Source organism: Nematolebias whitei, chromosome 23, assembly GCF_014905685.2.
Source record: "Nematolebias whitei isolate Nwh7 chromosome 23, NemWhi1, whole genome shotgun sequence".
Lineage (NCBI taxonomy): Eukaryota > Metazoa > Chordata > Actinopteri > Cyprinodontiformes > Rivulidae > Nematolebias > Nematolebias whitei.
Genome location: NC_056520.1, coordinates 17,259,485 through 17,286,431, shown reverse-complemented (window position 1 = coordinate 17,286,431; position 26,947 = coordinate 17,259,485). Strand labels below are relative to the sequence as shown.

At 40.6% G+C, this 26,947-nt stretch overlaps 1 protein-coding gene across 1 annotated transcript in view; it reads right to left on the bottom strand.

The window, feature by feature from the left end:
• The window catches only part of mpp4b (membrane palmitoylated protein 4b), a 27,187-nt gene extending 5,410 nt beyond the window's left edge, over positions 1 to 21,777 (bottom strand). Inside the window, exons 1-15 of the mRNA XM_037696649.1 lie at positions 21,748 to 21,777; positions 16,798 to 16,901; positions 16,605 to 16,726; positions 14,473 to 14,550; positions 14,322 to 14,405; positions 11,830 to 11,961; positions 6,740 to 6,821; positions 4,120 to 4,205; positions 3,865 to 3,939; positions 3,595 to 3,791; positions 2,842 to 2,900; positions 2,735 to 2,752; positions 2,618 to 2,659; positions 1,001 to 1,021; positions 858 to 872 (exon numbers count right to left, since the gene is read on the bottom strand). Coding sequence (XP_037552577.1) covers positions 858 to 872; positions 1,001 to 1,021; positions 2,618 to 2,659; positions 2,735 to 2,752; positions 2,842 to 2,900; positions 3,595 to 3,791; positions 3,865 to 3,939; positions 4,120 to 4,205; positions 6,740 to 6,821; positions 11,830 to 11,961; positions 14,322 to 14,405; positions 14,473 to 14,550; positions 16,605 to 16,726; positions 16,798 to 16,849 — 1,063 coding nt within the window. The 5' untranslated portion in view covers positions 16,850 to 16,901; positions 21,748 to 21,777. The remainder of the gene's footprint in view (positions 1 to 857; positions 873 to 1,000; positions 1,022 to 2,617; positions 2,660 to 2,734; positions 2,753 to 2,841; positions 2,901 to 3,594; positions 3,792 to 3,864; positions 3,940 to 4,119; positions 4,206 to 6,739; positions 6,822 to 11,829; positions 11,962 to 14,321; positions 14,406 to 14,472; positions 14,551 to 16,604; positions 16,727 to 16,797; positions 16,902 to 21,747) is intronic.
• Positions 21,778 to 26,947: the final 5,170 nt, after the last annotated feature.

The following is a 26,947-nucleotide window of genomic DNA, read 5'->3' as shown; positions in this document are numbered from 1 at the left end:
CACCATACCACCACACTACTACCACCATACCACCACCACAGTACTACCACCACCACCCTCATCACCACCACCACCACTCCTACTACCACCATCATCATCATCATCACCACCACCACCACCACTCCTACTACCACCACTACCACCACACCAAATTTTAGCTAAGTAAATTGTTTGATTTGTAGCTATTTTTGTATTTGCCATTTGCTTAGCTGTGATGGCCATCTTGAATTAGGTTAATGAGATGTTAATGAGTTTTAGATGTACATCAGAGGTTTGTCTGTCTGTTAACAAAATATCTCATGAATTACTGGATGGATTTTAAAGAAACTCTCAAAAACTCATCTTTGGATGGACATATATAACTGAATAATCTTTGATATCAACTCCGTTCAAGATGGCGTCACAACCAAGTGACCCTATAAAACATAAAAATGTCTAAAACTGCCACTTCAACAGATGTTGACCTAAAATGTTGTGTGGTAGTAGCAGAGAGTCATCCCAAGCACAAACTCTGAGTACAGCATTTTGGCATTACCTGTGAAAGTCAACACTGTCTGTTGGTAAAATATCTCAAAGCATTGGATGGATTTAAATTAAACTCCAAGAATATAATCTCAGGATTCACATTTACAGCTCGTGAAATTTTGGGATGAATAACGTTCAAGATGGTCGCCACAGCTATTCGACCTTAGTCAACACACAAACAAAAAAAGCCATACCAGTCAGATTCAGAGATATTTAACTAAAACTTTGGGTGCCATCATCAAATGAGCGACACAGAGTGAAATCCATTGATTTAAATTAATAAAACACTTGCTCATTCATTCTCCATAGGCAAAGATTTAGAGGTTTCTCACCTTCTCTGAGCTCCTCTGATGTTTTTCCCCAACAAAAATCAGGAAAAGGGTAAAGGTCAAAAAAAGAAAGTTTCCATGAAGGATAGGAGACAAAGCCACGAGTGGATTTCAAGCACAGAAGCATAAATTCAGCACTTACCTACCAGATTCAAACGCCTCCTCGTCTGCCACAAACCAAAACACAGAGGAGAGATTACACATAACTCTGACAGAACCTTTTGTGTCAACATCAAGGACTTAAGTTCAACATCGGCAGCTCTTCAGTGGGGGGTACTGCAGGGGTTCATCCTCGGTCCTCTCCTCTTTTCTTTATACCTGCTGCCGCTAGGTGCTATTTTTTGTAAACATGGCAAACCCATTCATTTCTATACCGATGACTGTCAAATTTACTTCCCTCTGAAGCACACTGGTGCACGTTCTATTCAACCTCTTCTTGACTGCCTGGCTGACAACAGGAACTGGATGGCTTTAAATTTCTTAATTTTTAATGAGAAGAAGACTTAAGTCATGTTGTTTCCTTCTAATGGCACGATAAAGAACCACTGTATCAACCTTTCCTCTCTAGCCCCGTTAGAGAAACAAAGAGTCACTACTCTGACAGTGAAAACTGACCCTTCCATGTCATGTAAATGTAAATATGTAAATAAATCCTGTTTTTTTTTTTTTCAGCTGGGGCAACTGCCTAAATTGAGCCCATACTGTACAAAAATAGCCTTGAGATTGTAATACATGTGTTCATAACATCCAGGCTCGATTACTCAACGCACTTCTTTTTTAAATCAGTCAGACCTCCAATACACAATTACAATTGGTCCAAAATGCTGCAGCATTTTTACAGGTAAAAGAGAGCACATTACACCAGTTTTGGCCTTCCTGCACTGGCTCCCGGTTCACTTTTGAATTCAGTTCAAAATCCTTCTGTATGTTTTCATATCTCTGAACAGTTCTTCCCCCTCTTTTCTTGCTGATCTGCTGCAGCCATATGTCCCACAGTGCTCTCTGAGGTCACCAGATCAGATGCTTCTATCGGTTCCAGGAACCCGTCTTAAGCTCAGAGGTGACAAGGCCACTGTAGAATGACACCACATGTCAGGCAGTCTCCCTCTCTTACTGTTTTTAAGTATAATTTAAAAACCCAATTTATTCCCAGGCTTTAGACACTGTGTGATTTTGTTTTTAACTTGTCTGTATTGAACGTTAGCCATTTAGTTATTATATTTTTCCATCTGGATCTATGTATTTTTTGCTGTGTGCTTTGCTTATTTGTTTCTGCTGTACAGCACTTTGGTTGGCCTTGTTGCTGTTTTAAGTACTCTATAAATAAATGTTGGTATGGTATGGCATGGCATAGTATGGTATGGTATGGTATGGCATGGTATGGTATGGTATGTATGGCAAAGCATGGCATGATATGGTATGTCATTGCATGGTATGGTCTGGTATGGTATGGTATGGTCTGGCATGATATGGTATGTCATAGCATGGCATAGCATGGTATGGCATAGTCTGGTATGGCATAGCATGGCATGATATGGTATGTCATAGCATGGCATGGCATAGCATGGCATGGTATGGCATGGTATGGCATAACATGACATTGTATGGCATGGTATGGCATAGCATGGCATGATATGGAATGGCATGGTATGGCATAGCATAGCATGGCATGGTATGGCATAGCATGGCATGATATGGTATGGCAAGGTATGGTATAACGAAGCAGAAAATTGAGCAAAAGAAATAATCAGAACAAAGCTCACCTGCTTCAACACATTTCTCATCGATGGCCATCATGTCCTCCTCTGTTAGATAGAAAACAGACTTAAAACCCTTAAAGCTGACGTGAGTTCAGCTGATCTCTGAACATTGCTCTTTACCTTCGTCCACAGGGCTGACTGCAGCAAGCAGAGAGAGAAACAGATAAAACTCGTAAGGGAGGTTGTTAAATTATGACATCGGAGTAAGAAAATGGTGATGAACTCACGGGTCTGGATGCAGGCGTGAGGCTGGTACGGCTGAGACCACCAGAACTCCCTCTGCTTCCTGCAAGAAAAATAACCGGATTATAGGGGCTTTAAATATGAGCTGTTTATGATTCATAAACACAAAACAATCAGCTGACCATAGCTGGAAACGTATGTTTTTCTTAAAATGGCAACATAAATCTCTAAATATATATTTAGACAACCTGAAAATATTGGGCAGTAAAAACTGAGCAGTTTTAAAACGTAAAATATAAAAGGTGTGGTCATTAGTTGACGGAATGCACATCGCCCGCCTTCTTTCAGGCTAGTGTTTGATTAGGATCATGGCAAAATGGCAACATTTTAATAAAAAGCCTCTTATGAGACATTAACATTCAGATTATGTGTTTAAGATGACTCACAGCTACTACCACACCAAATTTTGGCTCAGTATCTGTAAAACTGACTGAGCTTTGGCGTTTTTTCTGTTTTTTAAGAACTGTTGTCTGGGGCGGCCATCTTTGAGAAAGTTGGCTTCAAAAGTTAGTCCTATTGAAATCTGCCAGTGTTTCATGAGATGTTTTGCTAACAGATATAAACACACACATATATAGGCAAAAACATTATTGCTGAAAAACAAAAGCTGCGGTTCCCATCAAGCCACTTGTCAGAGCTGGCGGCTGCAGCGATGAAACCAAAACACAAAAAACGGAGATGTTTGTGGGGTTGACTCCTATGTGAGGTCAATGGGTGCAGGAAGTGTGCTGCCGGACCGTCGGAGCAGGTTGGTGGACGGGACGAGGCCGGCGCATGCCGAGCTGCTGGGCAGTTTCTTGGCCTGCCACCAGAGAGCGTCCGTCTGGTCCACGATCTCCAGGACGTCGCCTCTCCTGAAGCTCATCCCGGCGTCGGCGCAGGGGATGGAGGGGTCCTGCTGGGGGTTGTAGTCGGTCATGGCTCGGACGTACAGCTGCGACAGGACAGGTTTATTGGTAGAAGGTTCAAACGTAAACAAATAAAATGGAACAAAGCATTGGATTTACCATCGTCTGGTTGTGGATCGGCCTCTCTGTGATGGGGATGACCTTAAACATGATGGTGCCGTGAGAACGAGCTTGCTGATTGGACACCAAAAAAACATACAAATATGAATTTATGGAAATAATTTCTGTGCTTTGATTTTACTTCAGCATGAAAAGACACTGGGACACTGGACCATAGAAATGGAGAACAATAATCTTTTTTATTTTGAGTTAATATCCTGATATGGATTGTAAATTCATCAAAGGGTAGCTCACCACAACTTGGATGACCTGCTCAGGCTCCATCCCGTCCACAGGAAACCCGTTCACCTCTACGATCCGGTCTCCTGCATGAAGCAGACCTGCACACAAAAAAAAATACACATTAAAAAAGCTGAAGCTGGGCCTTTACTGGGCATTTCTGTAGGCGGGTTGTTGCAGGAGTTTTTTTTTTTAACTTTTTTTTCATCCAACCTTTATTTATACAGGTTAGTCTTGTTGAGTCACGAGGACTCATTTACAAGAGGGACCTGTTCCAGACAGAACATATAAAGTACAGACAAAAATAACAATAAACTACAGTAAAAATGCAGTTAAAATAAGAGTAGTGTATAAAACAATAAATCAGGTTGGCCTTTGTCACCGATTCTGTTCATAACTTTTATGGACAGAATTTCTAGGTGCAGCCAAGGTGTTGAGGGGATACGTTTTGGTGGCCTTAGGATCGCGTCTCTGCTTTTAACAGACAATGTGGTCCTATTGGCTTCATCAGGTCGTGATCTACAACTTTCACTGGAGCAGTTCGCAGCAGAGTGTGACGCGAGTAGAGTGCCCTCTCTGGGTTGGGGAGGTTGTCCTGCCCCAAGTGGAGGAGTTTAAGTATCTTGGGGTCTTGTTCACGAATGAGGGAAAAATGGAGCGAGAGATCGATAGGTGGCTAGGTGCAGCATCTGCAGTGAAGCGGGTGCTGTACCGGTCTGTTGTGGTGAAGAGAGAGCTGAGTCAAAAGGTGAAGCTCTCAATTTACCGGTCGATCTACGTTCCTACCATCATCTATGGTCACGAGCTTTGGGTTGTGACCGAAAAAACGAGATCACGGATACAAGCGGCCGAAAGGAGTTTTCTCCGAAGGGTGTGTGGACTCTCCCTTACAGATAGGGTGAGAAGCTCGGTCATCCGGGACGGACTCAGAGTAGAGCCGCTGCTTCTCCATGTCGAGAGGAGCCAGTTGAGGTGGTTCGGGCATCTGGTTAGAATACCTCCTGCACGCCTACCTGGTGAGGTGTTCCGGGCACGTCCCACCAGGAGGCTATCCAGAGGAAGACCCAGGACACGCTGGAGGGACTATGCTTCTCGGCTGGCCTGGGAACGCCTTGGGATTCCCCAGAGGAGCTGGCCCAAGTGGCTGGGGAGAGGGAAGTCTGGGCCTCCCTACTTAAGCTGTTACCCCTGCGACCCGACCCCAGATAAGTGGAGGAGAATGGATGGATGGATGGATCAGGGTGATGTAAAACACTAAAAACAAGAACATATTTGCTTTGATGTTTCTATTGACATTATCAAATGTTTAAAACCCCTTAAAGAAATCAAGGAGGACAACTTCAGTTCCTGTTACAAGGTGTTCCAGGAGCTGAGTAGGAAAAGGCCTCTTTGTCAAGTTCAGTCCGCACTGAGGGAACACTGCAGGTAATGATGTCCTGAGGGTGCACGCTGTAACTGCACTGATGACGTGACATATGGGAGGAATTATAAGAAGGTAGCAGACAAAGGAGGGATTTTAGATGAAAATAATTAATCTACTATTATCGATTTAATCTACTCAAGCACACGTTCGAAATGAAAATGAACACATTCATCCATTATCTTTACCTGCTTTTATCTTTTTGGGTCATGGGGGTCACTGGCACCCATATCCAGCTATCACTTTGCGAGAGGCGGGGTACTCCCTGGACAGGTCTCCAGTCCATAACAGGGACACCCAGAGACAAACAAGACAAACAACCATTCACTCTCTCTCTCACACCTAGAGACAATTTAGAGTTACCAATCAGACTAACATGCACGTTTTTGGTCTATGGGACAAAACTGGAGAAAACCCACGCATGCATGGAGAGAACATGCAAACTCCACTCAGAAAGGCCCCCGGACCGGCACCAGTCCAACGACCTTCTCACTGAGAAGCAACAGTTCTCCAAACTGAGCCACCGTGCCCTCACAATTTATGTTGAGGTAATCATTCGTAGAGCAACAGCTCTACGAATGATTACCCACTGGTGGCTCATTTGGTAGAGCTGTTGCCTCTCAGTGAGGTCACCAGATCAAATCCTGGCCAATCCAATCAATCCATGTTAGTTTCTGCTACTTTCAGCCTAATTAACTTCTTTCTGCTAATTTCAGCTTGTTATACTCCTTTCAGCTTATTTCTGCTAGATTCAGTTATTCAGCTACTATTTAGCTGTTTTATGCTAATTTTAGCTTTTTCAGCTAATTGCACATTTTTTGCACCCATTTCGACTTTTTTCAGCCTAATTCAGCACAAATGTGCTCTCTCCACTTCCGTCTGGCAATATAAGCTTCTTTCTGCCTTTTCAGTTACTTTTCAGTTTTTAATGCTAATTTTAGCTTTTTAGCTAATTTCTTAATTTTTGTGTTCATTGCTGCTTATTTAAACATAATTCAGCACATATGTGTTGTTTCTGCCTTCTTCTGCTAGCTTGTTCTTCCATTTCAGCATATTTTTTAGCTAATTTCAGCTGTTTTTCAGCAAGTTCTTCAGCAATAAGCATTCACACAGTTTCTCTACTTATGTTATAAATTAAGTTTATTTAATAAAAACCTGTAAGTCCAGAATGGCTACATCAGCAAATGCTGTCAAGAAAGAGGAAAAAAGTCTCACCGCTTCGATCAGCCAGCCCTCCGTGAATCACACGAGCCACAAAAATCTCGCCTGTGACCTCGTTTCTCTTTATGGTCGCTCCCTAAAACACAAAAGATGACAACACGTCTTTTGTTGGAGAGTTAGAAACACGAATGTGGAGAAATGCAAACGGGTGAACTCGGCTGTAGGTTGTGAAATGAAAGCAGACGCTGGAATGAAATGGAAGAAGATTTAATTCAAAATGGTGACGTCAAATCAAAGGACGGTGGTGAAAAGGAGGTGCTGGATGGTGGAGGAGCAAATAAAAGATGGTTGAGTTGGATAGGAGTGAACGGAGCTCACTGTTTGGACACTCCATCGTCTCATCTTGGTTTCTTCTTCTTCCTCCTCCTCCGTTGGTTCGATGGGCCTTCTTTCTCAGAGTTCAGCTCATCCAGGACACCGTTTGTGAGTGGACATTTGGACGCCTCCAGTCTTTCGTGCAGCAGAGAAGTTTGCGTTATCGTGGCGGCCCGAGGAGATCCACGGGAGGACACAGAGAGATGGTGGACAGTCTGAGAGGTGGAGGTGGTGTCCAGGGAGCTGCTGCTGCTAGAGGAGGTGGAACATCTGGACTGCTGTGTCATCGGCTGCTCTGAAAGTTTCACGGTGTTGACCTCGGTCCTGGAGGCGTTGAGGAGCGTCTGCAGACGGTCCACACCCTGAGTGAGGAGAGCCAGAGACTGCACCGTCTCCGTCATGAGCTCGGTGGCGGCTGCCATCTTGTCTCCGAGGACTTTGATGTCCCTGGTGCTGTTGTCCATTGAGCTGGCGGCCAACTGAACGGTCGTCCTCAACTTGTCCAGGCTCTCCTGCTTGCTGAGGTCCCCGGGGTTCTCCTCCAGCGGCCGGCGAGGGCTCATTGGGCTCGGCGGAGCCGTGCGGACACGAGGACTTTGGAGATTTTGAGGCAGCTCTGGTTGGAGGTAGCCACATACGTTGGGGTAGAAGGAGTGCGACAGAGTGCTGGTAGACGGTGCTGCTCCACCTTCACTGTCCACCTTGTCCTCTGTGTTTTCTCCAACAAAAAGAAGAAAGTCAATCTAAGAAGACTGGACGGAGGAGTGATGGATGAAAACTCGAGGCATCGTTTCTCTTCTGGAAACGAGGCGTATTTTCTTACCGATCCAAACGGAGCCGCAGAGCGACGGTGTGGAGCGGTCCGACCTCTCGTCCAGGAGCAGATCGGAGAAACGAGCGCCACAGCGGCTCGTTGCGTGTCGACGGTCCGCCTCGTATCGAGGCGGCGAGTACGGTCCAACTTCTGCCGGGTGACTTGACAGCTCGACGGTGCTCCTCCGGACGTCACAATAAGAGAAACAGCGCCCGAAATCCACAGCGGGACTTGGCAGGCCGAGCGGCTCGTCTACACGAACGTCCCGAGCAGAACCGATCCCTGAACGGAGGCTTTTTGTACGGGGAGCACGGGGCGTCCCAAAAAACTGCGAGACAACAGAGTCACTCAAAGGAAGAGGTTCAAAAGGTTAACACCAAGAAAACATGGGAGCTACCCAAAAACTAAACAGTTTTCAGCTTGATTGACCTAATTTATGACTGGTCATTGAATGCACCACAGCTGTATTTTCTCTGAAGGTGTGTTCGCTGTTTATATGGCAAGGGTTTTCATGGTACCACTTTACAATAAGGCTCCCCTTATAGATGGCTAATAAATGGTTTATAGATACGCTATTAATTCCTCTATAAACACTTTATAAATCATTAATAACTGCTTATTATGCATTAATTAAGGGCAAAAAGTGACAAAAACCAGGTTCTTGCCAAATGAGTAAAATCTGTTCACCTATATTTAATCTAGAGTTATATTAAACATTTCAGACTAAGTTTCTACCTTGTAAACACAATAAGCATTTGTAAACCTAATTTTTTAGGATGTAATATTAGTTGTAGATACTTGTAACTTAGTCTGAAATGTTTAATATAAACAACTCTAGATTAAATATATAGGTGAACAAATCTGGTTCACTATTTGGCAAAAAACTGCTCAGTGTTGTCTCTCTGTCACCCTTAATTAATGCTTAGCAAGCAGTTATTAATGTTTATAAAGTGTTTATAGAGGAAATAATAATGTATTTATAAACTATTTATTAGCCATCCATAAGGGGAGCCTTATTGTAAAGTGGTACTGTTTTCACTTTATTACCTGCCGTCTCCTAAAACAGGATGCAGTGTGTCCTGCTTATGACAGAAAACATCAGTAGACAACAACAGTATAGATTTATGAAAAGTTGCTAATTTTGTTTTATTTATTTATGTTGAGCTTTAACTGTCTGTCATTAAAAAAAACCATTTTGGATGTGAAACCATTGGCAGCTAGCTTGAAAACTTTGAGCTAAAGTAGCTTTGATTAGCATCAAGGAAATAACAGAGAGCTAACAATGCTAATTAAATAGTTAAACATCTTATCAGCATCATAAATGTATATTTACGGAAGATGAAAATAAATAGGTATAATTTTAAAATGCACTGATTTAACCATCTAGCATTTTTTTCTTTTATATTAATCAGAAAAAGTTTGACTAGATATCTGTTAGAAATAAATCAAATTTACTATAATTAAATGCATGTTTATGTTTTGAGGCATAAACAACGAAGAGACTGAGCTAAATTCAGAATTTAAAAATTATGCTTGTGAGTCAGGTTTTATTTGCTCAGATAACGCTAAGGATCTAAAAGTTTTTTCATAGATTTCCAGAGACGTGAAGAAAAAGCTTGTGATGTTTAGGAGAAAAGTAATATTTTAGTTTGTTTTAATCATTTTGAACATTTTCAACTTAACCACAAATAAGAGAGAAAAACAACAACGTATTCTGGTAATTAACGTGCATCAGGAGCAGCCTCCAAAACTACGACTGGCAAAATTTACCTTGAACCTTTCAGGATTTCTAAACACCTTGAGGTTTACTTTATTAACTATTACTCAGAAACTTGATTTATTCTTGCATTTACCGTATTATACAGTATTATTATATTTATAGAGTATTAGTATGTTAACTAATAACCTCTAGAAATGCATTCCTGTATGGAGAGCTTGTTTTTTTATATTTGTCCAGTGCAACTTTGGTTTAGATCCAGCAGTTTCTAAACAGATACTTATTTACCGGTACTTGTTTGTTTATTGTAAAGTGATGAGGGGAAAAATCGATCTGAACACATTTTAAGCTGAGTGTGAAACATCTTTAAATCGTTTAAAATTAAATCGGTTTCTCAACTCACACTATTGGTTGGTTCTCTAATTATCTCTCAGATCGAGGGCAATGTGTTCAACATAATGGTACTTCTTCCAATTACCGGTATCTAACTGTTAACAATGGTGTACCACAAGGAACAGTCTTAGGACTCACCCTCTTCACAATCTACATAAATAATGTAGGTCAGAACATCCCTGATGCATCCTTACATTTCTGTGCCGACAACACAGTTGTTTATTGTCGAGCTAAAACAGTTGCTAGGGTTTTCCAGCTTTTGCATTCGACATCATCCATTCAGATTTGTTCCGTCTCAAACTGGTGCTAAATGTAGATAAAACCAAAGGGATGATGTTTTCAAACAGGAAGTTGGTACCAGCGGTCTTTCCTTCTATTTTATCTTCGGATGGTGTTCCTATTGAGTTTGTCAATTCTTACATCTTAATTGTGGCTGAGTGGTTAGAGCAGTCGTCCTCCAATGCGAGAGTTGGGGGTTCGAATCCACCAGCAGTCACATGCCGAAGTGTCCCTGGGCAAGACACTGAACCCCTCATAACCTCCGATGTGTGTCCCATCGGTGTTTGAATGTGATAGAGCTCTGATTAGTCTCTTTAGAATGATTTGTTCAATTAGCTTTGTAGAGATCTAGTAGAGTGCTGTGTGGATGGGTAAATGAGGCACAGATTGTAGTGTAAAGCGCTTTGAGTATCTTGAAATAAGATAGAAAGGCGCTATATAAGTACAGTCCATTTACCATTTACAAATACTTAGGTATTTTGGTCGATTTGCATCTCTCTCTTGACTCATATCGAAAACTTGGTAAAGAAACTGAATGTTAAACTGGGTTTCTTTTTCAGAAATAGATCCTGTTTAACTCTGAACGCTAGGAAACACCTTGTAACTGCGACTTTCCTTCCTTCCATTGACTACGATGACATTATTTACATGAACGCCACAAGCACCTTGCATATATTGGACGCCGTCTATCACGGTGCACTAAGATTCATAACTGGCTGTAACTACCGTATCCACCACTGCACCCTGTATTCACTGGTTAACTGGTCATTGTTAACTTCACGCAGACTCTCACGGTACATTTTCATCTTTAAATCACTTCTTGGTCTGTTTTCATTCAACCTTTATTTATACAGGTTAATACTATTGAGCCTCAGGGACTCATTTACAAGAGAGACCTGTTTCCTTCATACATCTCCTCCTACATGTCACTGCGTGAGTGCAGCTACAGCGTGCGCTCTCAGGACATCATTACCTGCAGTGTTCCCTCAGTGAGGACTGAACTTGGCAAAAGGGCCTTCTCCTACTCCGCTCCTGTTTCCTGGAATATATTGCAAAAAAGACCTGAAGATCTCAACCTTGACCTCTCTAAGTGGCTTCAAACATCTGCTAAGTTCATGGGAAAAACCAACGCAGACATGTTCCTGTTTTTAGTTTTCTACACCGCTTCATAATGTAGCTGCTTTTGTTTTGTTTTTATATAATTTCTTCCATTTACGTTTCATTTTATATGCTTTTGTTTATGATTGTCTACGGTCGTCATCGTTCTTTGTTAAATCAGGTCTCTCTTGTAAATGAGTCCTTGAGGCTCAATGAGGCTAACCTGTACAAACAAAGGTTGAATTAAAAAAAAAACATTCAGACATTTGTTTTATAAGCTAAGGCGTGTTTCTAATCACAGTTGTCGTTTTAACAACTGATTCAGAGAAGGTTTTTTTTCTTCTGTTTTAGGTTCAGTAAATGTTATTTAATCATCCATCTTTTTGTCCAGTTCAACCCAAATCTCGTCTGATTTTCATTTTAACAAACCCTAAAAGTTCAGCAGGTCGTCCACCCCCTTCATCTCACCAGAGGCTGTTTGTTTTTCACCAGGCAGACGATCCGAGTCGCCTCTTCGTTGTCTGGCAGCTCGTTCGGTATCGGCGGCAGAACGGGCTCGTAGTCCTTCTGGGCCACCGTATCGTGAGCTGACAGCAGAGCCTGGAAAACAGAGGGACGGCTGCAAAAATCAGCTTTTAAAATTAACACGGGTGCGTTCTTTGTCCTTGTTTTTCTATATTTGTTTCCATATTGAGTCTCATGTAAATATTTCTCAAGAATTTATAGGCAAATTTTTAGACTTTTAATTTTCAAAACCTTTTTTATACATGCAGGGGGAAAAACAAAACAGCTTTCCTTGAAATAATCCATGTTGCCTACTGTCTTGCAGGCCAGAATTTTAAGTAAATATTTTTGTTAATCTGTTAGCAGGCATAGTATATGATAAAGATGACTCTCGGCTACTACCACACCAAATATTAGCACAATATCCCTAAAATCGCCTGACTTATAGCTTTTTTGTATTTTTTTAAGGTCAGTTGGTTGTGGCAGCCATGTTACATTAGACTGACTCTAAAACCTAAGCAACTGTAGACATACATCGTGTAATTATCTTTGCAAAGTTTCATTCAAATCAGTCAACTGGTTCATGAGTTATTTTGCTAACAGACGAACAAATCAGCACACACAGATAGATTTCACTTAATGATCCTTATTAATAATGGTATTCATTTAGTAAAAAAAGGAGATTAAATTAGAATTAATTGTGTTTTAAAAAAGAACTAAAATATATTTTATACTTTAGAACTTATTTACAGAAAAAGTCCTAATTTTTAAGGACGAAACATTAATTGAGTAAATTATTGTTTATGTGCAACCTGACAATCAAAGTGCCAAAGTCAAATATCAGTATTTTATGCGTTTAAACTTTACATTTCAATAAAAGAAGGTGGTATTTACAATAAAAATAAATGTATTAAAGTTTGCAGTAATGGTAAGTAAGGACAATTTAAATGATGACAAGTGGAACATTTTACACATTAAACTGAGTATAGTCTTTTAAAAAGTGTGTCCATTAACAGACACTCACTGGTTCTGTCCCCAAGCTTTTGTTTATTTATAGTGTGAATGTTTATTTAAGCATTCACACTATTGTGATCCTGTTAATATATATTTTTTCTTATAGTTACTATACTTCTTACGTACATTTTTTTGGCATCTCGTTCCACAATTTTTGTGCTATTTCAACAAATCATAAATCCAAACGTTCAGCTCTTTTGAGGAGAAGGGTGCTATGAATGGTATTGGTTCAACTTTAGCTTTTTGAAATATTTAGCCTTTTCCACCATTTTTTTCTCTCATAGAAAATGAATTGAACTCATTTTACATCCTTCAAATCTTTAGATCTGTTTACAACCTTTTACTGCTCCTTTCACATTTTGTTCTGCTTCAGCTAATTCCAGCTATCTTGTGCAAATAAAAAAACAGCTGTTTTTTCAGCTGATTTCAGCAGTTTTTTTTAGCCGTTTTGTGCTCCTTTCAGCTTTATTCTGCTAACTACAACATTTTTGTGCTTCTAACTTCTTTCTGCCAATTTTAGCTTGTTATGCTCCTTTCAGCTTATTTCTGCAAGTTTCAGCTATTTCTGCTACTATTTAGCTGTTTTATGCTAATTTTCACGTTTTCAGTTAATTCCACATTTTTGCACTCATTTAAACATTTTTCAGCCTAATTCAGAAAAAAAATGTGCTCTCCCTCCACTTGCTTCTGGTAACTTAAGCTTTTTTTATGCATTTTTAGCCAATTTTCAGCTGTTTTTTGCTAACCTGTTTTTTAAAAGATAATTCCCAGTCTTTTGTGCTCATTCTGCTTCTTTCAGCCTAATTGGGCAAACGTCTTCTTTATGCTTTCTTCTGCTATTTTAAGCTTGTTCTACCTTTTCAGCTACTTTTTTTTTTTTTTAGCATTTTCTAGCTAATTTTTGCTGTTTTCTGAAAAAAAAAAAAAATCAAGTTTTTCATGTTAATTTCTGCTACTTTCAGCCCAATTAACTTCTTTCTGATCATTTCAGCTTGTTATATTCCGTTTAGCTTTTTTCTACTAGTTTCAGCTTTTTCTGCTATTTCAGGTACGATTGATCATTTTACGCTAATTTGAGCTTTTTCCGCTAATCCCACGTTTTTGAAGCTCTTTTCAGCTCCTTCCACTTCCTTCTGGTAGTTTAAGCTTCTTTCTGCCTTTTCAGCTATTTTCTGCAAATTTCAGCTTTTTTTTGCTAACTTCCCAATTTCTGTGCTCATTTGTGCTTATTTAAACCTAATTCAGCAAATATGGGTTATTTCTGCTTTCTTTCTACAAATTTAGGCTTGTTCTTCCATTTCAGCATGTTTAAGCTAATTTCAGCAAGTTTTTCAGTAATAAGCAACCACACTGCATTTTCGCAGGAAATGCAACTTCTCAAGTTAACATGTATTTGACAGGCAGAGACCATCAGATTCAGCAGCACACAGGTGGTGTCTCACCTGCAGGTGAGGCTGTCGCAGGAGTCGAAACAGCTCTTCGGCCTCTTCAGAGCAGCAGGGCAACGATCTGAGATCTATCAGCAACTACACACAAACACACACATTCAGTAATAAATACAATGAGAGCAAAGCACACAACTATACACCCAACCTGAAGAGAGAGTCCTGAAGCGTAATCCAGCATTGGGGCAGGAGAGTCTCTCAGGTATCTCTGCAGGCACTGGTACACCTGAAAAACGTGAAATTAACTCAGAGTCAAGGAGTATGAAGCACACTTTTACTTTCACACGCTCCATTGATGTTTGACGGAAAGAAAAGGGAACCGTTTACATTCTCATACTTTTTTTTTTTTCTAGGAGGAAAAAAAAATAAAAAAATCAGCATTTTGGTCAATTTTGAGCACAAAGTCTTTTGTTTGAGTTTCTCGAAGAGTTTGATTTGTGCTGGAATAAATTGATGTCTTTATACTTCTATATTAATTTTTTTCACTACTGTCACATCTGTGCTTCTCTGTGTTCTCCTTTTCATGCTTGATGTTTTATTTTGGTCCTCTGGGTTCGGTTGTGTCCTCACGCTTAGCCTCACCAGTTCAGTCAGTTATCACTCACACCAGCTCCTAATTAACAATCATCCCAGGAGCTTTCATTTCCCTGTGTCTGTCTGCACTTGGGTCCAACCCCCTGACCATGATAACTTCATTCATCTGCATTCTGATTATGGGTCCAAGAGAGAGTTGCGCCTCGAACTAGGCAGTCAACTACACAGCATCACTGAATGCCCAAATTTAAACAAGGTATTCATTATGCATTTAGAGGAAAACCCTAATATATTTATGCAAATAACGATGTGGACTAAGATAATCTGATTCTCACAGCCCAGAACTGTTTGCTTGAAACATGCACTGCCTCCTGGGAGCTGGAAATAACCCCGTTGCAGGATAAAAACAGAGGAAGAGGAGCAATCTGCTGCTCTGCTGCCTACACAGATTTTCGAGTCTTACAGTAAGGGGTCGCACAACATTAATTAAGCAGTGGCTTACCATATCGCTAAAGACATGGTCCTTAGCGGCTAACAAGACGACTAACTTTAGCCATCTTGTTCCACAGTTGAGACTGGGACTGTGCCGTTAGCGATATGGTAAGCTGCTGCTTTATTAATGTCATGCTAACTCTCACTGTTCCTCTCATAAGGCACAGCGCGGCTAAATGAGTTTTGACCCGTGGTTTGTTTCAGGGAAGGAGGCTGAAGTCAACAATCGGAGCTGCAGCTTCATACTCCACTTATAGCGCTGTTTGAAATGGTGAAAAAGTTTCGTAGTGCCGACATTTTGTCGGGACTTGTTTTCGGTATCGTCTACAGAAAACATTTTTCTGCTGCTCATCTGACAATTTAAACCAAATCAACTCCAAATAACAGCCACTGTTTTTAGTTTAGTTTACCAGCTAAGCTACTCTTCGATATACTCTCCTGTGTTTACTTGTGCTGCTAAACTCCCGCCCACCTGGAGAAGCAGGTAGCGGGGGGAGCACATGTGAAGCAGGGGCCACGTGCAGTTGAGCGCAGACGGGAGAAAAAGAACTACACAGATTTTCAAATCTAATAATACTCGATGATTGCGATAAAACCATTTTAACCATCGTATACTGAAAAACTCACGATACATCAAGGATATTCGATATATCGCCCAGCCCTACTTGTAAATGCATTGATCTTCTGTGATTGCTGGCTGTTCTCCAAAGCTTTGTAATTCAAGATGATGAAACGTACACCTGGTTGTTTTGGGAATCCCTTTTTTTTCCCCCATGACACAGGCATTTCAACAGTTTGTGTCACCTCCAGAGGTTAAACAAAACTCAGATTTATTATTTCAGTTTAATTGTTGGACTTTATTTTCTTTCACTGTCATTTTGTTCTTGATGTTTAGGGTCAAGGATCATATTTAAATTAAGGGATGTGCTGTGTTTCAGTATAAAAACGGTACAAATCACTCACATCTGTTGAACTGAATGAATGTGTTTGCACCAACATAAAAAAGTAATCAGCTCTTTTTGCTTTGTGCTTAAATAACACAAATAGTGGGTGAACACTATGAGCTACAGTAAATCTGAACCAAAACGTTGCGCTGCACAATCTTAGTGAATACGTCCAAGAATGTCTTAAGGTTAGTTCAGGAGCCTTTTAGGACAGAAAATGATGGAAAAGCAGCTAAAGATTAATCAGAAAGCCCAGATAAAGAAGTGAAGGAATGATTCAGGACTTATCCACAGGACTCTGTTTTCAGACCTTGAGCAGCGACTGCAGCCAGGAGGAGGTCAGCAGACCGTGGAGGATCTCCGCTCCGTCGATGTCCTGGCTGACTGAACGCCTCACTTCTTCGATCACATCTGACAGAACCTTACGCAGACCTGCAACACAAAAAACATCAGCACTAGAGCTAGGAAGCGTAATTACTCGCAAACACAGGAGTTCTCCTCACCTTGTTCTCCAAGCTCAAAGTGGGGGTTCTCAGCCTCCATCGCCTGCCTCATGGTCACCGGATCCCTCGAACTCTGGCCCTGACCTCCAGGATGGTCCGTAAACCTGAAAAAACAAAAACAAACTAAACCTAAAAACTGGACTGACATTTGATTTACTTTGAGCAGATTAACATTTAAATTAAACCTCTATGTAGTTTAATTCCAGCAGTAACAATCTCTTGATGTGTTGTAATAAATCTTTATTAACTCTTACCGCATGTAGCTACAAGAACATGATAAATTTGTGAATCCAAAGCTAAATTTAATCAAGTTTTTAATTTATAAACAATAAATGCAAGATTGGAAAATCTGTCTGGCTTTTAATGTCTTGTTAGTAGCTACTCATTTCAAAGTATAGAATCAAACATAAAAAGTTAAGCTTGAACTGGGGTAGTTTGAAACAGTGATATTTTGAAATGCTGGTATGTACTCAGTGTAAATAAAATGCTCAGCTGAGTATGCTTAAAACCACGTGGAAGCTTGAGACACGATTGACCTAAATTAGGCTAGCCGTGGTTTGTGGATGGAATCAGACGAGCGTAGAACCTGAAAGAAGTTGTTTTAGACTCACATATTCAATGACATATTTGAGGGTGAGAAAATGCCTGAGGAATGGAGAAGAAGTGTGCTGGTGCCCATTTTTAAGAACAAGGGTGATGTACAGAGTTGTAGCAACTACAGGGGAATGAAGTTGATGAGTCACACGATGAAGATCTGGGAGAGAGTTGTGGAAGCAAGACTTAGACGAGAGGTGACTATCAGTGAGCAGCAGGATGGTTTCATGCCAATAAAGAGCACCACAGATGTCATCTTTGCTTTGAGGATGCTGATGGAGAAGAGAGGATCAGAAAGAACTCCATTGTCTCTTTGTGGATTTAGAAAAAGGATATAACGGGGTGCCGAGGGAGGAGGTGTGGTATTGCATGAGGAAATCTGGAGTGGCAGAGAAGTATATTAGACTGGTACAGGACATGTATGAGGACAGCAGGACAGTGGTGAGATGTAGGAGTGACAGATAGCTTCAAGGTGGGAGTGCATCAAGGATAGGCTCCGAGCCCCTTCTTGTTTGCTCTGGTGTGGTGATGGACTGCCTAACAGATGACGTCAGGCAGGAATCCCCATGGACAATGATGTTTGCAGATGACGTGATCTGTGGTGAGAACAAGGAACAGGTGGAAGAGAACTTGGAGAGGTGGAGGTATGCACTTGAAAGAAGAGGAATGAAAGTAAGCCGTAGTAAGACAGAGTGCATGAGTATGAATGAGAGGGAGGCCGGTGGAACAGTGAGTCTACAAGGAGCAGAGGTCACAAAGGTGCAGGACTTCAAGTACTTGGGGTCCACCGTCCAGGAAAATGGGGAATGTGGTAAAGAGGTGAAAAAGAGAGTCCAGGCAGGATGGAGTGGATGAAGAAAAGTTTCAGGAGTGATTTGGGACAAAAGGGTGTCAGCAAAGGTCAAAGGAAAAGTTTACAAGACAGTGGTGAGACCAGCTATGCTGTATGGTCTGGAGACAGTGGCATTGACAAAAAGACAGGAGAAAGAACTGGAAGTGGAAGAAATTAAGATGTTGAGGTTCTCCTTAGGTGTGACAAGGATGGATAAGTTTAGGAATGAGATCATCAGAGGTACAGCACAGGTTGAACAACTGGGAGATAAAGTTGCAAGACAGCTGCCAGGAGAAAGATAAAGAGGGTGCAGTTAGAGAGGACATGGAGGTAGTTAGAGTGAGATGGAGGAGGATGACTTGCTGTGGAGACTCCTGAAGACAGAAAAGCTAGAAGATTAATAATTGATTGAAGATGTTCATCTTATTTCTTACTTTTTTCTTTCTTTCTTTGGACAGTCTTCATGACTTTGCAATGGGTGTCTTCAAGTTGTTGTCAAGATGTTCTGTGGATGATCCATCACCAAATCTCTAAAAAGACCTTTTAAAACTGGTCAAAAATCTACTTATTGCCAGCCAACAACTTCTAAAATCTTGTCAAAACAAAATGAACAAATCTTAATCTATATCATGATTGCCAAAGTTGGTACAAAATGAGGTGAGGCAGATCTGATGTGGGCAACCAAAACATGAAGTAGTTTTGTAGCCGTTCAAAAGAAGCTGTAATTTTTAAGACTTTGTGACACTAAAACAGTGTCCCGACCTCCACCTGTCTGTCTCCAGCCCCCCAACGGGTGTGTCTTTTCGCTGCCATGGAGACCAGCAGCTCCCCGTGGAGCTGTGGAGGCTTGTACTAGCCTACCTTCCATTCCTTGACCTGGGCTGCTGCTGCCAGGTGTGCCGCGCGTGGCGGGAGCTCATCTTCTCCCTGGAAAACACCCGCTGAAGTCAGCTCTGCCTGGACTGCCCTGAGTGTTGCCATCCCAACTGGCCCAGTCAGCCGCATGTGGAGCCCCTGTCTAGGAGCGAAGGGCTGAGGCAGCACACACTTGTTACCCGCATCTAGACTCGAAACTGTCAAGAGCTCCAGTCCTCTGCATGCCTCTTGTTTTTCTGTCGGCAGAATGACCGCAGGATGTGGCACGTGGGCCCTGGGTGCGAGTTTGAGACCTTGCGTGGAGCTCTTGGGGTGGTGGGGCCATATGACCGGGTGGTTCTCCAACCAGGGGTTTATGAGGAACAGGCAGAGGTGGCGCTGAAGGTGCCTGTGGAGCTGGTTGGTTTGGGCTGACCAAGTAAGGTGGCCCTCCTGGTGTGCATGGAGCAGCAGTGTCCCACTGCCAGGCCGTGTAACCTGGTCTTTATGCCCCCCGGTTCTCCATGGTCGTCTACAAGGTGAAATAACAACTTGTGGTTTTCCTGAACAGATTTCCACAAGCAGATGTTCTGTCCTGGAACTCCAGGGCATGTTTAAGAGCCTTCTATGCTCCAGCAGATCTGATTTGAATCAATGGTTGATAAACAGTGATGGGGGTAATTTAATCATTGAATCAGATGTGTTGGAGCAGCACAATGGCTAAAACATGTAGGATTGTGGCCCCTGAGGACCATCATTGGACACCCCTGTCAGCATGGCCACAAGGCTCACTGATACAAACGTTCAAGAAATCGATGAGCCTTCAACAAAAGATTAGCTCATTTTCCTCACAATTTTGTGTCACCTGTCAAGTTCTGCTTTTATGGGCTCTGGTTTTGGTGTTCAAAGTGGTGTTGTACTCTGGGCCACAAGAATGAAGACAGCTCAGTCTTTCTTGACCAGCGGTGTAGTCTATGTGATACTATGGTATACGGCATATACCCACTAGAAAAGATTGGGAATTTCTGTATACCGCTTAAAAGTGCCCAATGATACGTAACATGACATATCGTTGGGCTCGTGTCATTGATACGGTAAACGGCAGTTAAACACTTTTGTAACAATCTGTCTGTATGCAGCGCTTGCTTATTACATTTGCTTATAAGGACCAGCACCAACTCTTCACTGATCCTCTCCGCTGGTATAAAAATTTGGGGCATTTCATTGTGTTCAAACCTAAAGCAACCAAACTTTAAAGTAGTAACTTGTGAATCAAGGACTGCAGCAGCCTGAGATGGGAACACAATCCCAGCTCCACCAGTCTGAACCTGTTCAGGGGTTAATGGCACATTTGATGGCAGCCGTTATGTGAAAAACAGGCGTTAATCTCTTTCTAGTGAACAAAACGCCAGTGTCTATTGAAATTTGTGACAAGAAATAAGTTGCTCCATTGAATACATTTGGGTAGCTTTTACTGCCTTAGTGTGGCAGGTCAAATAAAGCTTCACAACCATCCTGTAAACTGGACTTTAAACGCAATTGATATATATATATTTTCCTACCAAGCGACAGGGTCCTGGAAAACCCCTCAAGCCTCGCTGAGACGCACGCGGCAGGGCACGTCATGGATTGGAAGTTGATGTGCCTTTCCGTATTGTCTCAGGAGGATGCCAAAGACGTACATCATTGGAATCATGATAGCAGGGTTTCTGCTTTTTGGCACAGTCAGACACCTATGTTATAGGCTATTAAAGAAGATGGCGGCAGCAGTTTTGGCCATGGCAAATCTGCCGAGCGTATGTGAATGTTTGGTTCGTGCTTTGAGTCCTCAAAATCAGCTGATTTATGAGCTCAACCATAAGATGGAAGCAATTTTTGAGAATCGTAGGCAACTTGCAGCTTCTGGAACTCGTCAGCATGTTAGGGACGACCTAGGAGGGAGCTAACAAGCGCGGACTAGTGAAATGCCCACAAATCTGGCCATTTTGGATCATCGAAAGCACCAGCAGAATTCAAGGCTGATGAGAAATAATCTGCCTGAAATTAAAAAAATAAAAAATCAACAATTGTGACTTATCTGAATCTGACTCCCCCGTTTGGCCTTGAAGCAGGCCAACTTATCAAATTTCTCCTGTGATATGTGTAAACTAAGGAAGGCTCTGCCCCCCCACCCAAGAACTTCTGTGAACACTTATCAGAGCTGTACCAGCTGACACCAACATCTTATCAGGACCATGGTGCTATCTGGAAGTGCTTCATAGACAAATCTCACCGTCTTGTTGTCAAATTAATATGTAATAATGTGTCTATAAATGTGCTTGCTGGTAGAGTTTTTTCACGTCTTAAATCATGTCCTGATAAGTACAAGGTGTGAAGAGATCTTTTTTTGTAATACCACTATCCTCTCCTCATGGCCTTTCCCCTTTTCTATCCAAAGAATAAGAGGCCACGCTCTTAGGAGCAGCAGCATCGTGCACTCCGCCCATCTTTCGGATGACTGTACGAACACAATCTCACTGTTCTGTATTGCAGTGCACTAATAATAAAGCTTATTCTGATTCTGAAAGGGCTGCTGGATTGGAAAAGAGTTTAGGAGAAAAGAGTAAGCACCCACAGGATGATCCCCGAGGCCTTCCTCCAACCTCTTCAACAACCAAAAGGATTCATACCTGAATACCTGGAGCAGTTGGTGCCTTCTTCCACCACCTCCTTTAGATTTTACCTCTGGTAAAGATGCAGGAAAGTACATTTGTTGGAAATATTCCCCGGAGACCAGCCAGAGAGGGTCACTTTCATCGAGCAGCAAGGGATTGAGAGAGAGGGCTGTAATCTCTCTCGATCCCACCTAATCCCAGGGAGAGAGCTGCCGGCCTCTGGCCACCGGAAACCGGCTCCTCCCTCACCGGCTGGCTGGTTGGTGCCAAATCTTCTTAACTCTTTCAGCTGTGAGGTAAGGAGGGGTGAAACAGGTGCTACCTCATAAGCCTCATCTTCTCAGGAGATAAGGTTTATGAGGTTGGAGGGGTGATTCAAGAAACAGCTAATGTGTTCAATTAATGGAGGAGTACCCATACAGGCCACTATAGTCTCCTGAAATAAAGAGTCGCACCCAAAACATTACGTTCAACTAAAAATTATATTCAAACTGCATTCATTTTCAGCTTTGTGCAGAACTCAGTGTACTTAATTCTCCTAAAAGGACAGAAAAGCCCTGCTGTAGCCCATTTCCTAAAAATTCACTGCACCATCACAAGGTGCCAGGCTCAGAGTATATATTGTGAACAACTCTCAGCTACTACCACACCGACCTTTAGCTCAGTGTCTGTAAAATTAACTGAGTTGTAGCTATCTTTGTTTTCCAAGTTTAGATGTTTGTGGTGGTCTTGAATGGGGATGAATCCAAATGTTGATCAGCAGTAGAACTGAATCTAACTAAAGAAATTACAGTTCCTGTGAAAATTCAGTATGTCTATTGCTGAAAAACAGACGAAATTAGCTAAAGGCATGCTGAATTTTAGCTGAAAAGGAAGAACAAGCCTAAATTAGCATAAGAAAAAGAACACATATTTGCTGAATTATGTTTAAAGAAGCAGAAATGAGCGCAAAAATTATGAAATTAGCTAAAAAAAGCTGATTATTTATTTTCTTTTTTCATTTATACAGGTAGTCTCATTGAGCTACGAGAACTCATTTTCAAGAGAGACCTGTTTAGGGAGCAGATGGTGGGGGTTAAGGGCCTTGCTCAGGGGCCCAGAGTAAGGCGAGTGAGGGTGGACGCAGGTGTGGGTTTCACCTTTTCCACCCACATTTTTTTATGTTGACAGTACCGGGAGTTGAACCTGCGACTTTCCGATCACAGGCCCATCTTCTCGAACCTCTGCGCCACCACTCCCCTAAATTAGCAACAACAAAAATAGCTGAAAAGTAGCTGAAAAGGCAGAAAGAGGCATACGTTACCAGAAGTGGAAAGAGCTGAAATGAGCTAATAAATGTGGACTTAGCTGAAAAAGCTAAAAATAGCAGAAAACAGCTAAGTAGCTGAAATAACAAACTAGCAGAAAGGAGCTGAAAGGAGTATAACAAGCTGAAATAAATTAATTACGCTCAAAGTAGCAGAAATTAGAACAAAAATACTTGAACTGATCTGAAAGCAGCTGGCATTAGCTAAAAATGCTAGTCCAAAAGGTAGAACAAGCTAAAATTAGCAGAAGAAATCAGAAAGAACATGCTTGCCCAATTAGGCCGAAAGAAGCAGAAATGAGCACAAAAAAGTGGAAATTATCTGGAAAAAAACAAAAAACCAACAACCATAAATTAGGCAAAAAACATCTGAACTGTAGTTGAAAAGGCAGAATCTTAAAATACCAGACGGAAGTGGCTAGAGCACAATTGTGTCTAATTAGGCTGAAAGAAGCATAAATGAGCATACAAAAGGGAAATCTGAAAAAAGCTTAAATTAGTAAATAAACAGCTGAAAAGTAGCTAAAAAGGCAGAAAGAAGCTGAAATTACAAGGAGGAAGTGGAGAGAGCATATTTTTGCCAAATTAGGTTGAAAAAACTGAAATGAGTACAAAAATGTGGGATTAGCTGAAATAGCTAAAATTGGTATAAAACAGCTAAACGGTAGCTGAAATAGCAGAAAATGCTGAAACATACAGAAATGAGCTGAAAGGAGCATAAGAAGCTGAAATTTGCAGAAAGAAGTTTGAAGCAACACAAAAATGTTTTATCAGGAATAATCTGAAATGAGCACAAAACAGTTGAAATTTGCTGAAAGTCGCTGAAGTTTAAATTTGCACGAGGAAGCTGAAAGAAGCTGAAGCAGAACAAAATGTGAAAGGAGCAGTAAAAGGTTGTAAACAGAGCTAAAGATTCGAGAGATGTAAAATGAGCTCAATTCATTTTCTATGAAGAACACAGTGGCAGTAAAGGCTAAATATTTCAAAAAGCTAAAGTTGCACCAATACCTAAAGTCAGCATTCTTCTCCTCAACAAGCCAACGTCTTGATATACGATTTGTTGAAACAGCACAAAAATTGTGGAACGAGAAAGATGCAGAAAAATTGTATAGAAGAAAAATGGATCATAGTGTGAATGCTTCATAAATATTCACACTATTATTAATTTCACACTTAATAAAAAGAATTGTCAGCCAACAAACAGCCGAGTGTTGAAACAACTCGCAGCTGTTAGAGCGGGTGAGTTGTCACTTTTATTTTTTTGACCAAAAAAAAAAAAAGACATTTACAGACACGAGGAACCGTCAGTTTTCCAACAGGCGCTTCATTTTATGATCGCATTTCTTTTTGATTAAAGCAAATCAAAAACGACAAAACAGCGTTAGCTCTTCACAGATATCAGTATTGGTTCAGCAGGCTGAATTATTTTTTTTACTCGTTTCTCCTTCTCTTCATCTACAGGATTTTCTCTTCCTTTACCCACGTGAGAAAAAAAAGCTGTCTGGGGTTCTTAACCGTGCGTCAAAACCCAAGAAACAACGCGCGTGTTCGCAGATGGTGCCGAGCTCTGAACTCCACCTGCAGCAGCATTTCAGTCATCGAGCCACAGAAAGAAAATCTTAGCGTTAGATTTTTCTCATGAGGTGCAATAAATGTAACTTTATCTGCTTTAGTGCAGCTGAAAGGAGAAGTCATGCATCTCCAGTTTTGAAATGTGCAAATTATCAACGTTTAAAAGCATTTATTTTTTCAAAGTAATGAATATGATTGCAGGCCTGTGCAACGGCCTTTTCAGTGTTCAGAAATACGAAACCTAGGATTTACCGTATTTTTCGGACTATACGGTACTTAAAACCCTTTGATTTTCTCAAAAATCGACAGTGAGCCTTATAATCTGGTGCACTTTATGCATTGATTCTGGTTGTGCTTACGGACCTCGAACTAGTTTTATGTGGTACACGGCGCTCAGACATCTGTCAAAATGTTTCAGTTTTGTTCAATGCGCCTTATAATCCGGTGCGCCTTATAGTCCGAAAAATACGGTAGATTGTCTGATAGATGATTCTGCAGTTCAGAAACTTTGATAGATCTTTGAGATGAAACGTCACGTTTAACCGGCTGGAGTCACAGTCGAGACTTATTTATCAACCCTTCTTTTTTTATAAAAACAGCGATTGGTCAAATAAACAATAAATTTAGTCTCTTCCATTTTCTTTTTTTTTCAGAATTTTTGTTGAACTGTGAAAAAAAAAAAAGGACACCAAAGACAAGAAGGTTCAGCTGCAGGCCGCACTCCGTCTTTTTTTGTACCAGCGAGGTCCGTTTCTGTACATTTATATTCACGTGCACGAGTGCATCATTTATAGTTCTGAGAGCTGCACGTTGGCAGCCCCAAGGTCCATATTTAGGACACTTGTTTTTAAAATAAGTAAAATGTTTATAATGGAAAAATACTGTCAAGAGGATGTTTTGATAAAGGAGAAATTAAGAAAAGCCAAAAAAATAAAAGAATATGCTGAGATTTCTGTTTTTTGTGCCGTCAAGCTGAGCGCTAGAATTGGCACACTGTATGGCAAGTTGTACTATATAATAAATTATTCTTGTATGAAAAGTTGTTGCACTATATAATAAATCATTCTAGTGTGGCAGGTTGTATTTAATAAAAAATCATTCTAAAATGGAAGGTTGTTGTACTATATAAATCAATCATTATTGTATGGAAGGTGGTTGTATTATATAAGAAATAGTATGGAACATTGTTGTACTATATAATACATCAGTGTGGAAGGTTGTCGTACTATAGAACAAATCATTTTAGTATGGAAAGTTGTACTATATAATAAATCATTTTAGTGTGGCAGATTGTTGTACTTTATAATAAATTATTCCTGTATGGAACATTGTTGCGCTATATAATGAATAATTCTCGATGGAAAGTTGTACTATATAATAAATCATTCAGTGTGGAAGGATTTACTATAGAATAAATCCTTTTAGTAAGGAAGGTTGTACTATATAATAAAATCCTTCAGTATGGAAGGTTGTTGTACTATATAATAAATCATTTTAGATTTTTTTTGCCATTTTAGATTTCAGAATGAGCATTTCTCCATGTCACATAACAGAGCAATTAAAGATATTTAGAATCACAGAATAAGAAGGAAGAAAATACAATTTAAGGTCATTCTAAATGTTCTTGAAAAAAAAAAAAAGGTTAAGATATCTATAAAGCCTTAAAAAGTCTAGGCGGATGAGTTGATATTTTAATGGTCAAAGTGAAGTTTTGCGGACATTTTCCTACTCAAATTAAAAACAGAATTGTTACTAAGAGAAAACTCATTTTATAAATCATCTACAGTTCCTACTTATGAGTCCTACGTTTTATTTTAGATATTCAAAAATGACGTTTGCCAGATTTTTCAAATAATATTACAAACCAATTTTTTTTAAAGATTTTCAGAAGACGTCATGTGATGTTTATTTGAAAAGTCTAAGGTTGTGATTCCTCAGTGAGTTTATGCTGGTACCAAACACATAACTACAATATTATTGTTTATATACAACCACCATCCTCACATCTGCAACACCTAAGCAGAGTTCATTAAATATGAAATCAACACTTCTTTTTTTAATTTCTAGGCATTTTTAACCTTTAATTAAATAGCTGAACTGAATATGATACTCTTGAAATGTGATATCTACTTAAAATTTGATGGTAAATATCTTTAATTTTAGTTATGGGTAGTACGAATATTATGTGACCAAGAGAAAAACCTAAAGCAGTAACAGTAAATAGAGATGACAATGTGATTTGATTATATAGTCAAACTGCCTGCCATACACTATGCCAACTCCATTGAGCGAACAGGCATGGCTAGTATGTGACCAGGAGAAATTCAATTATTGAAA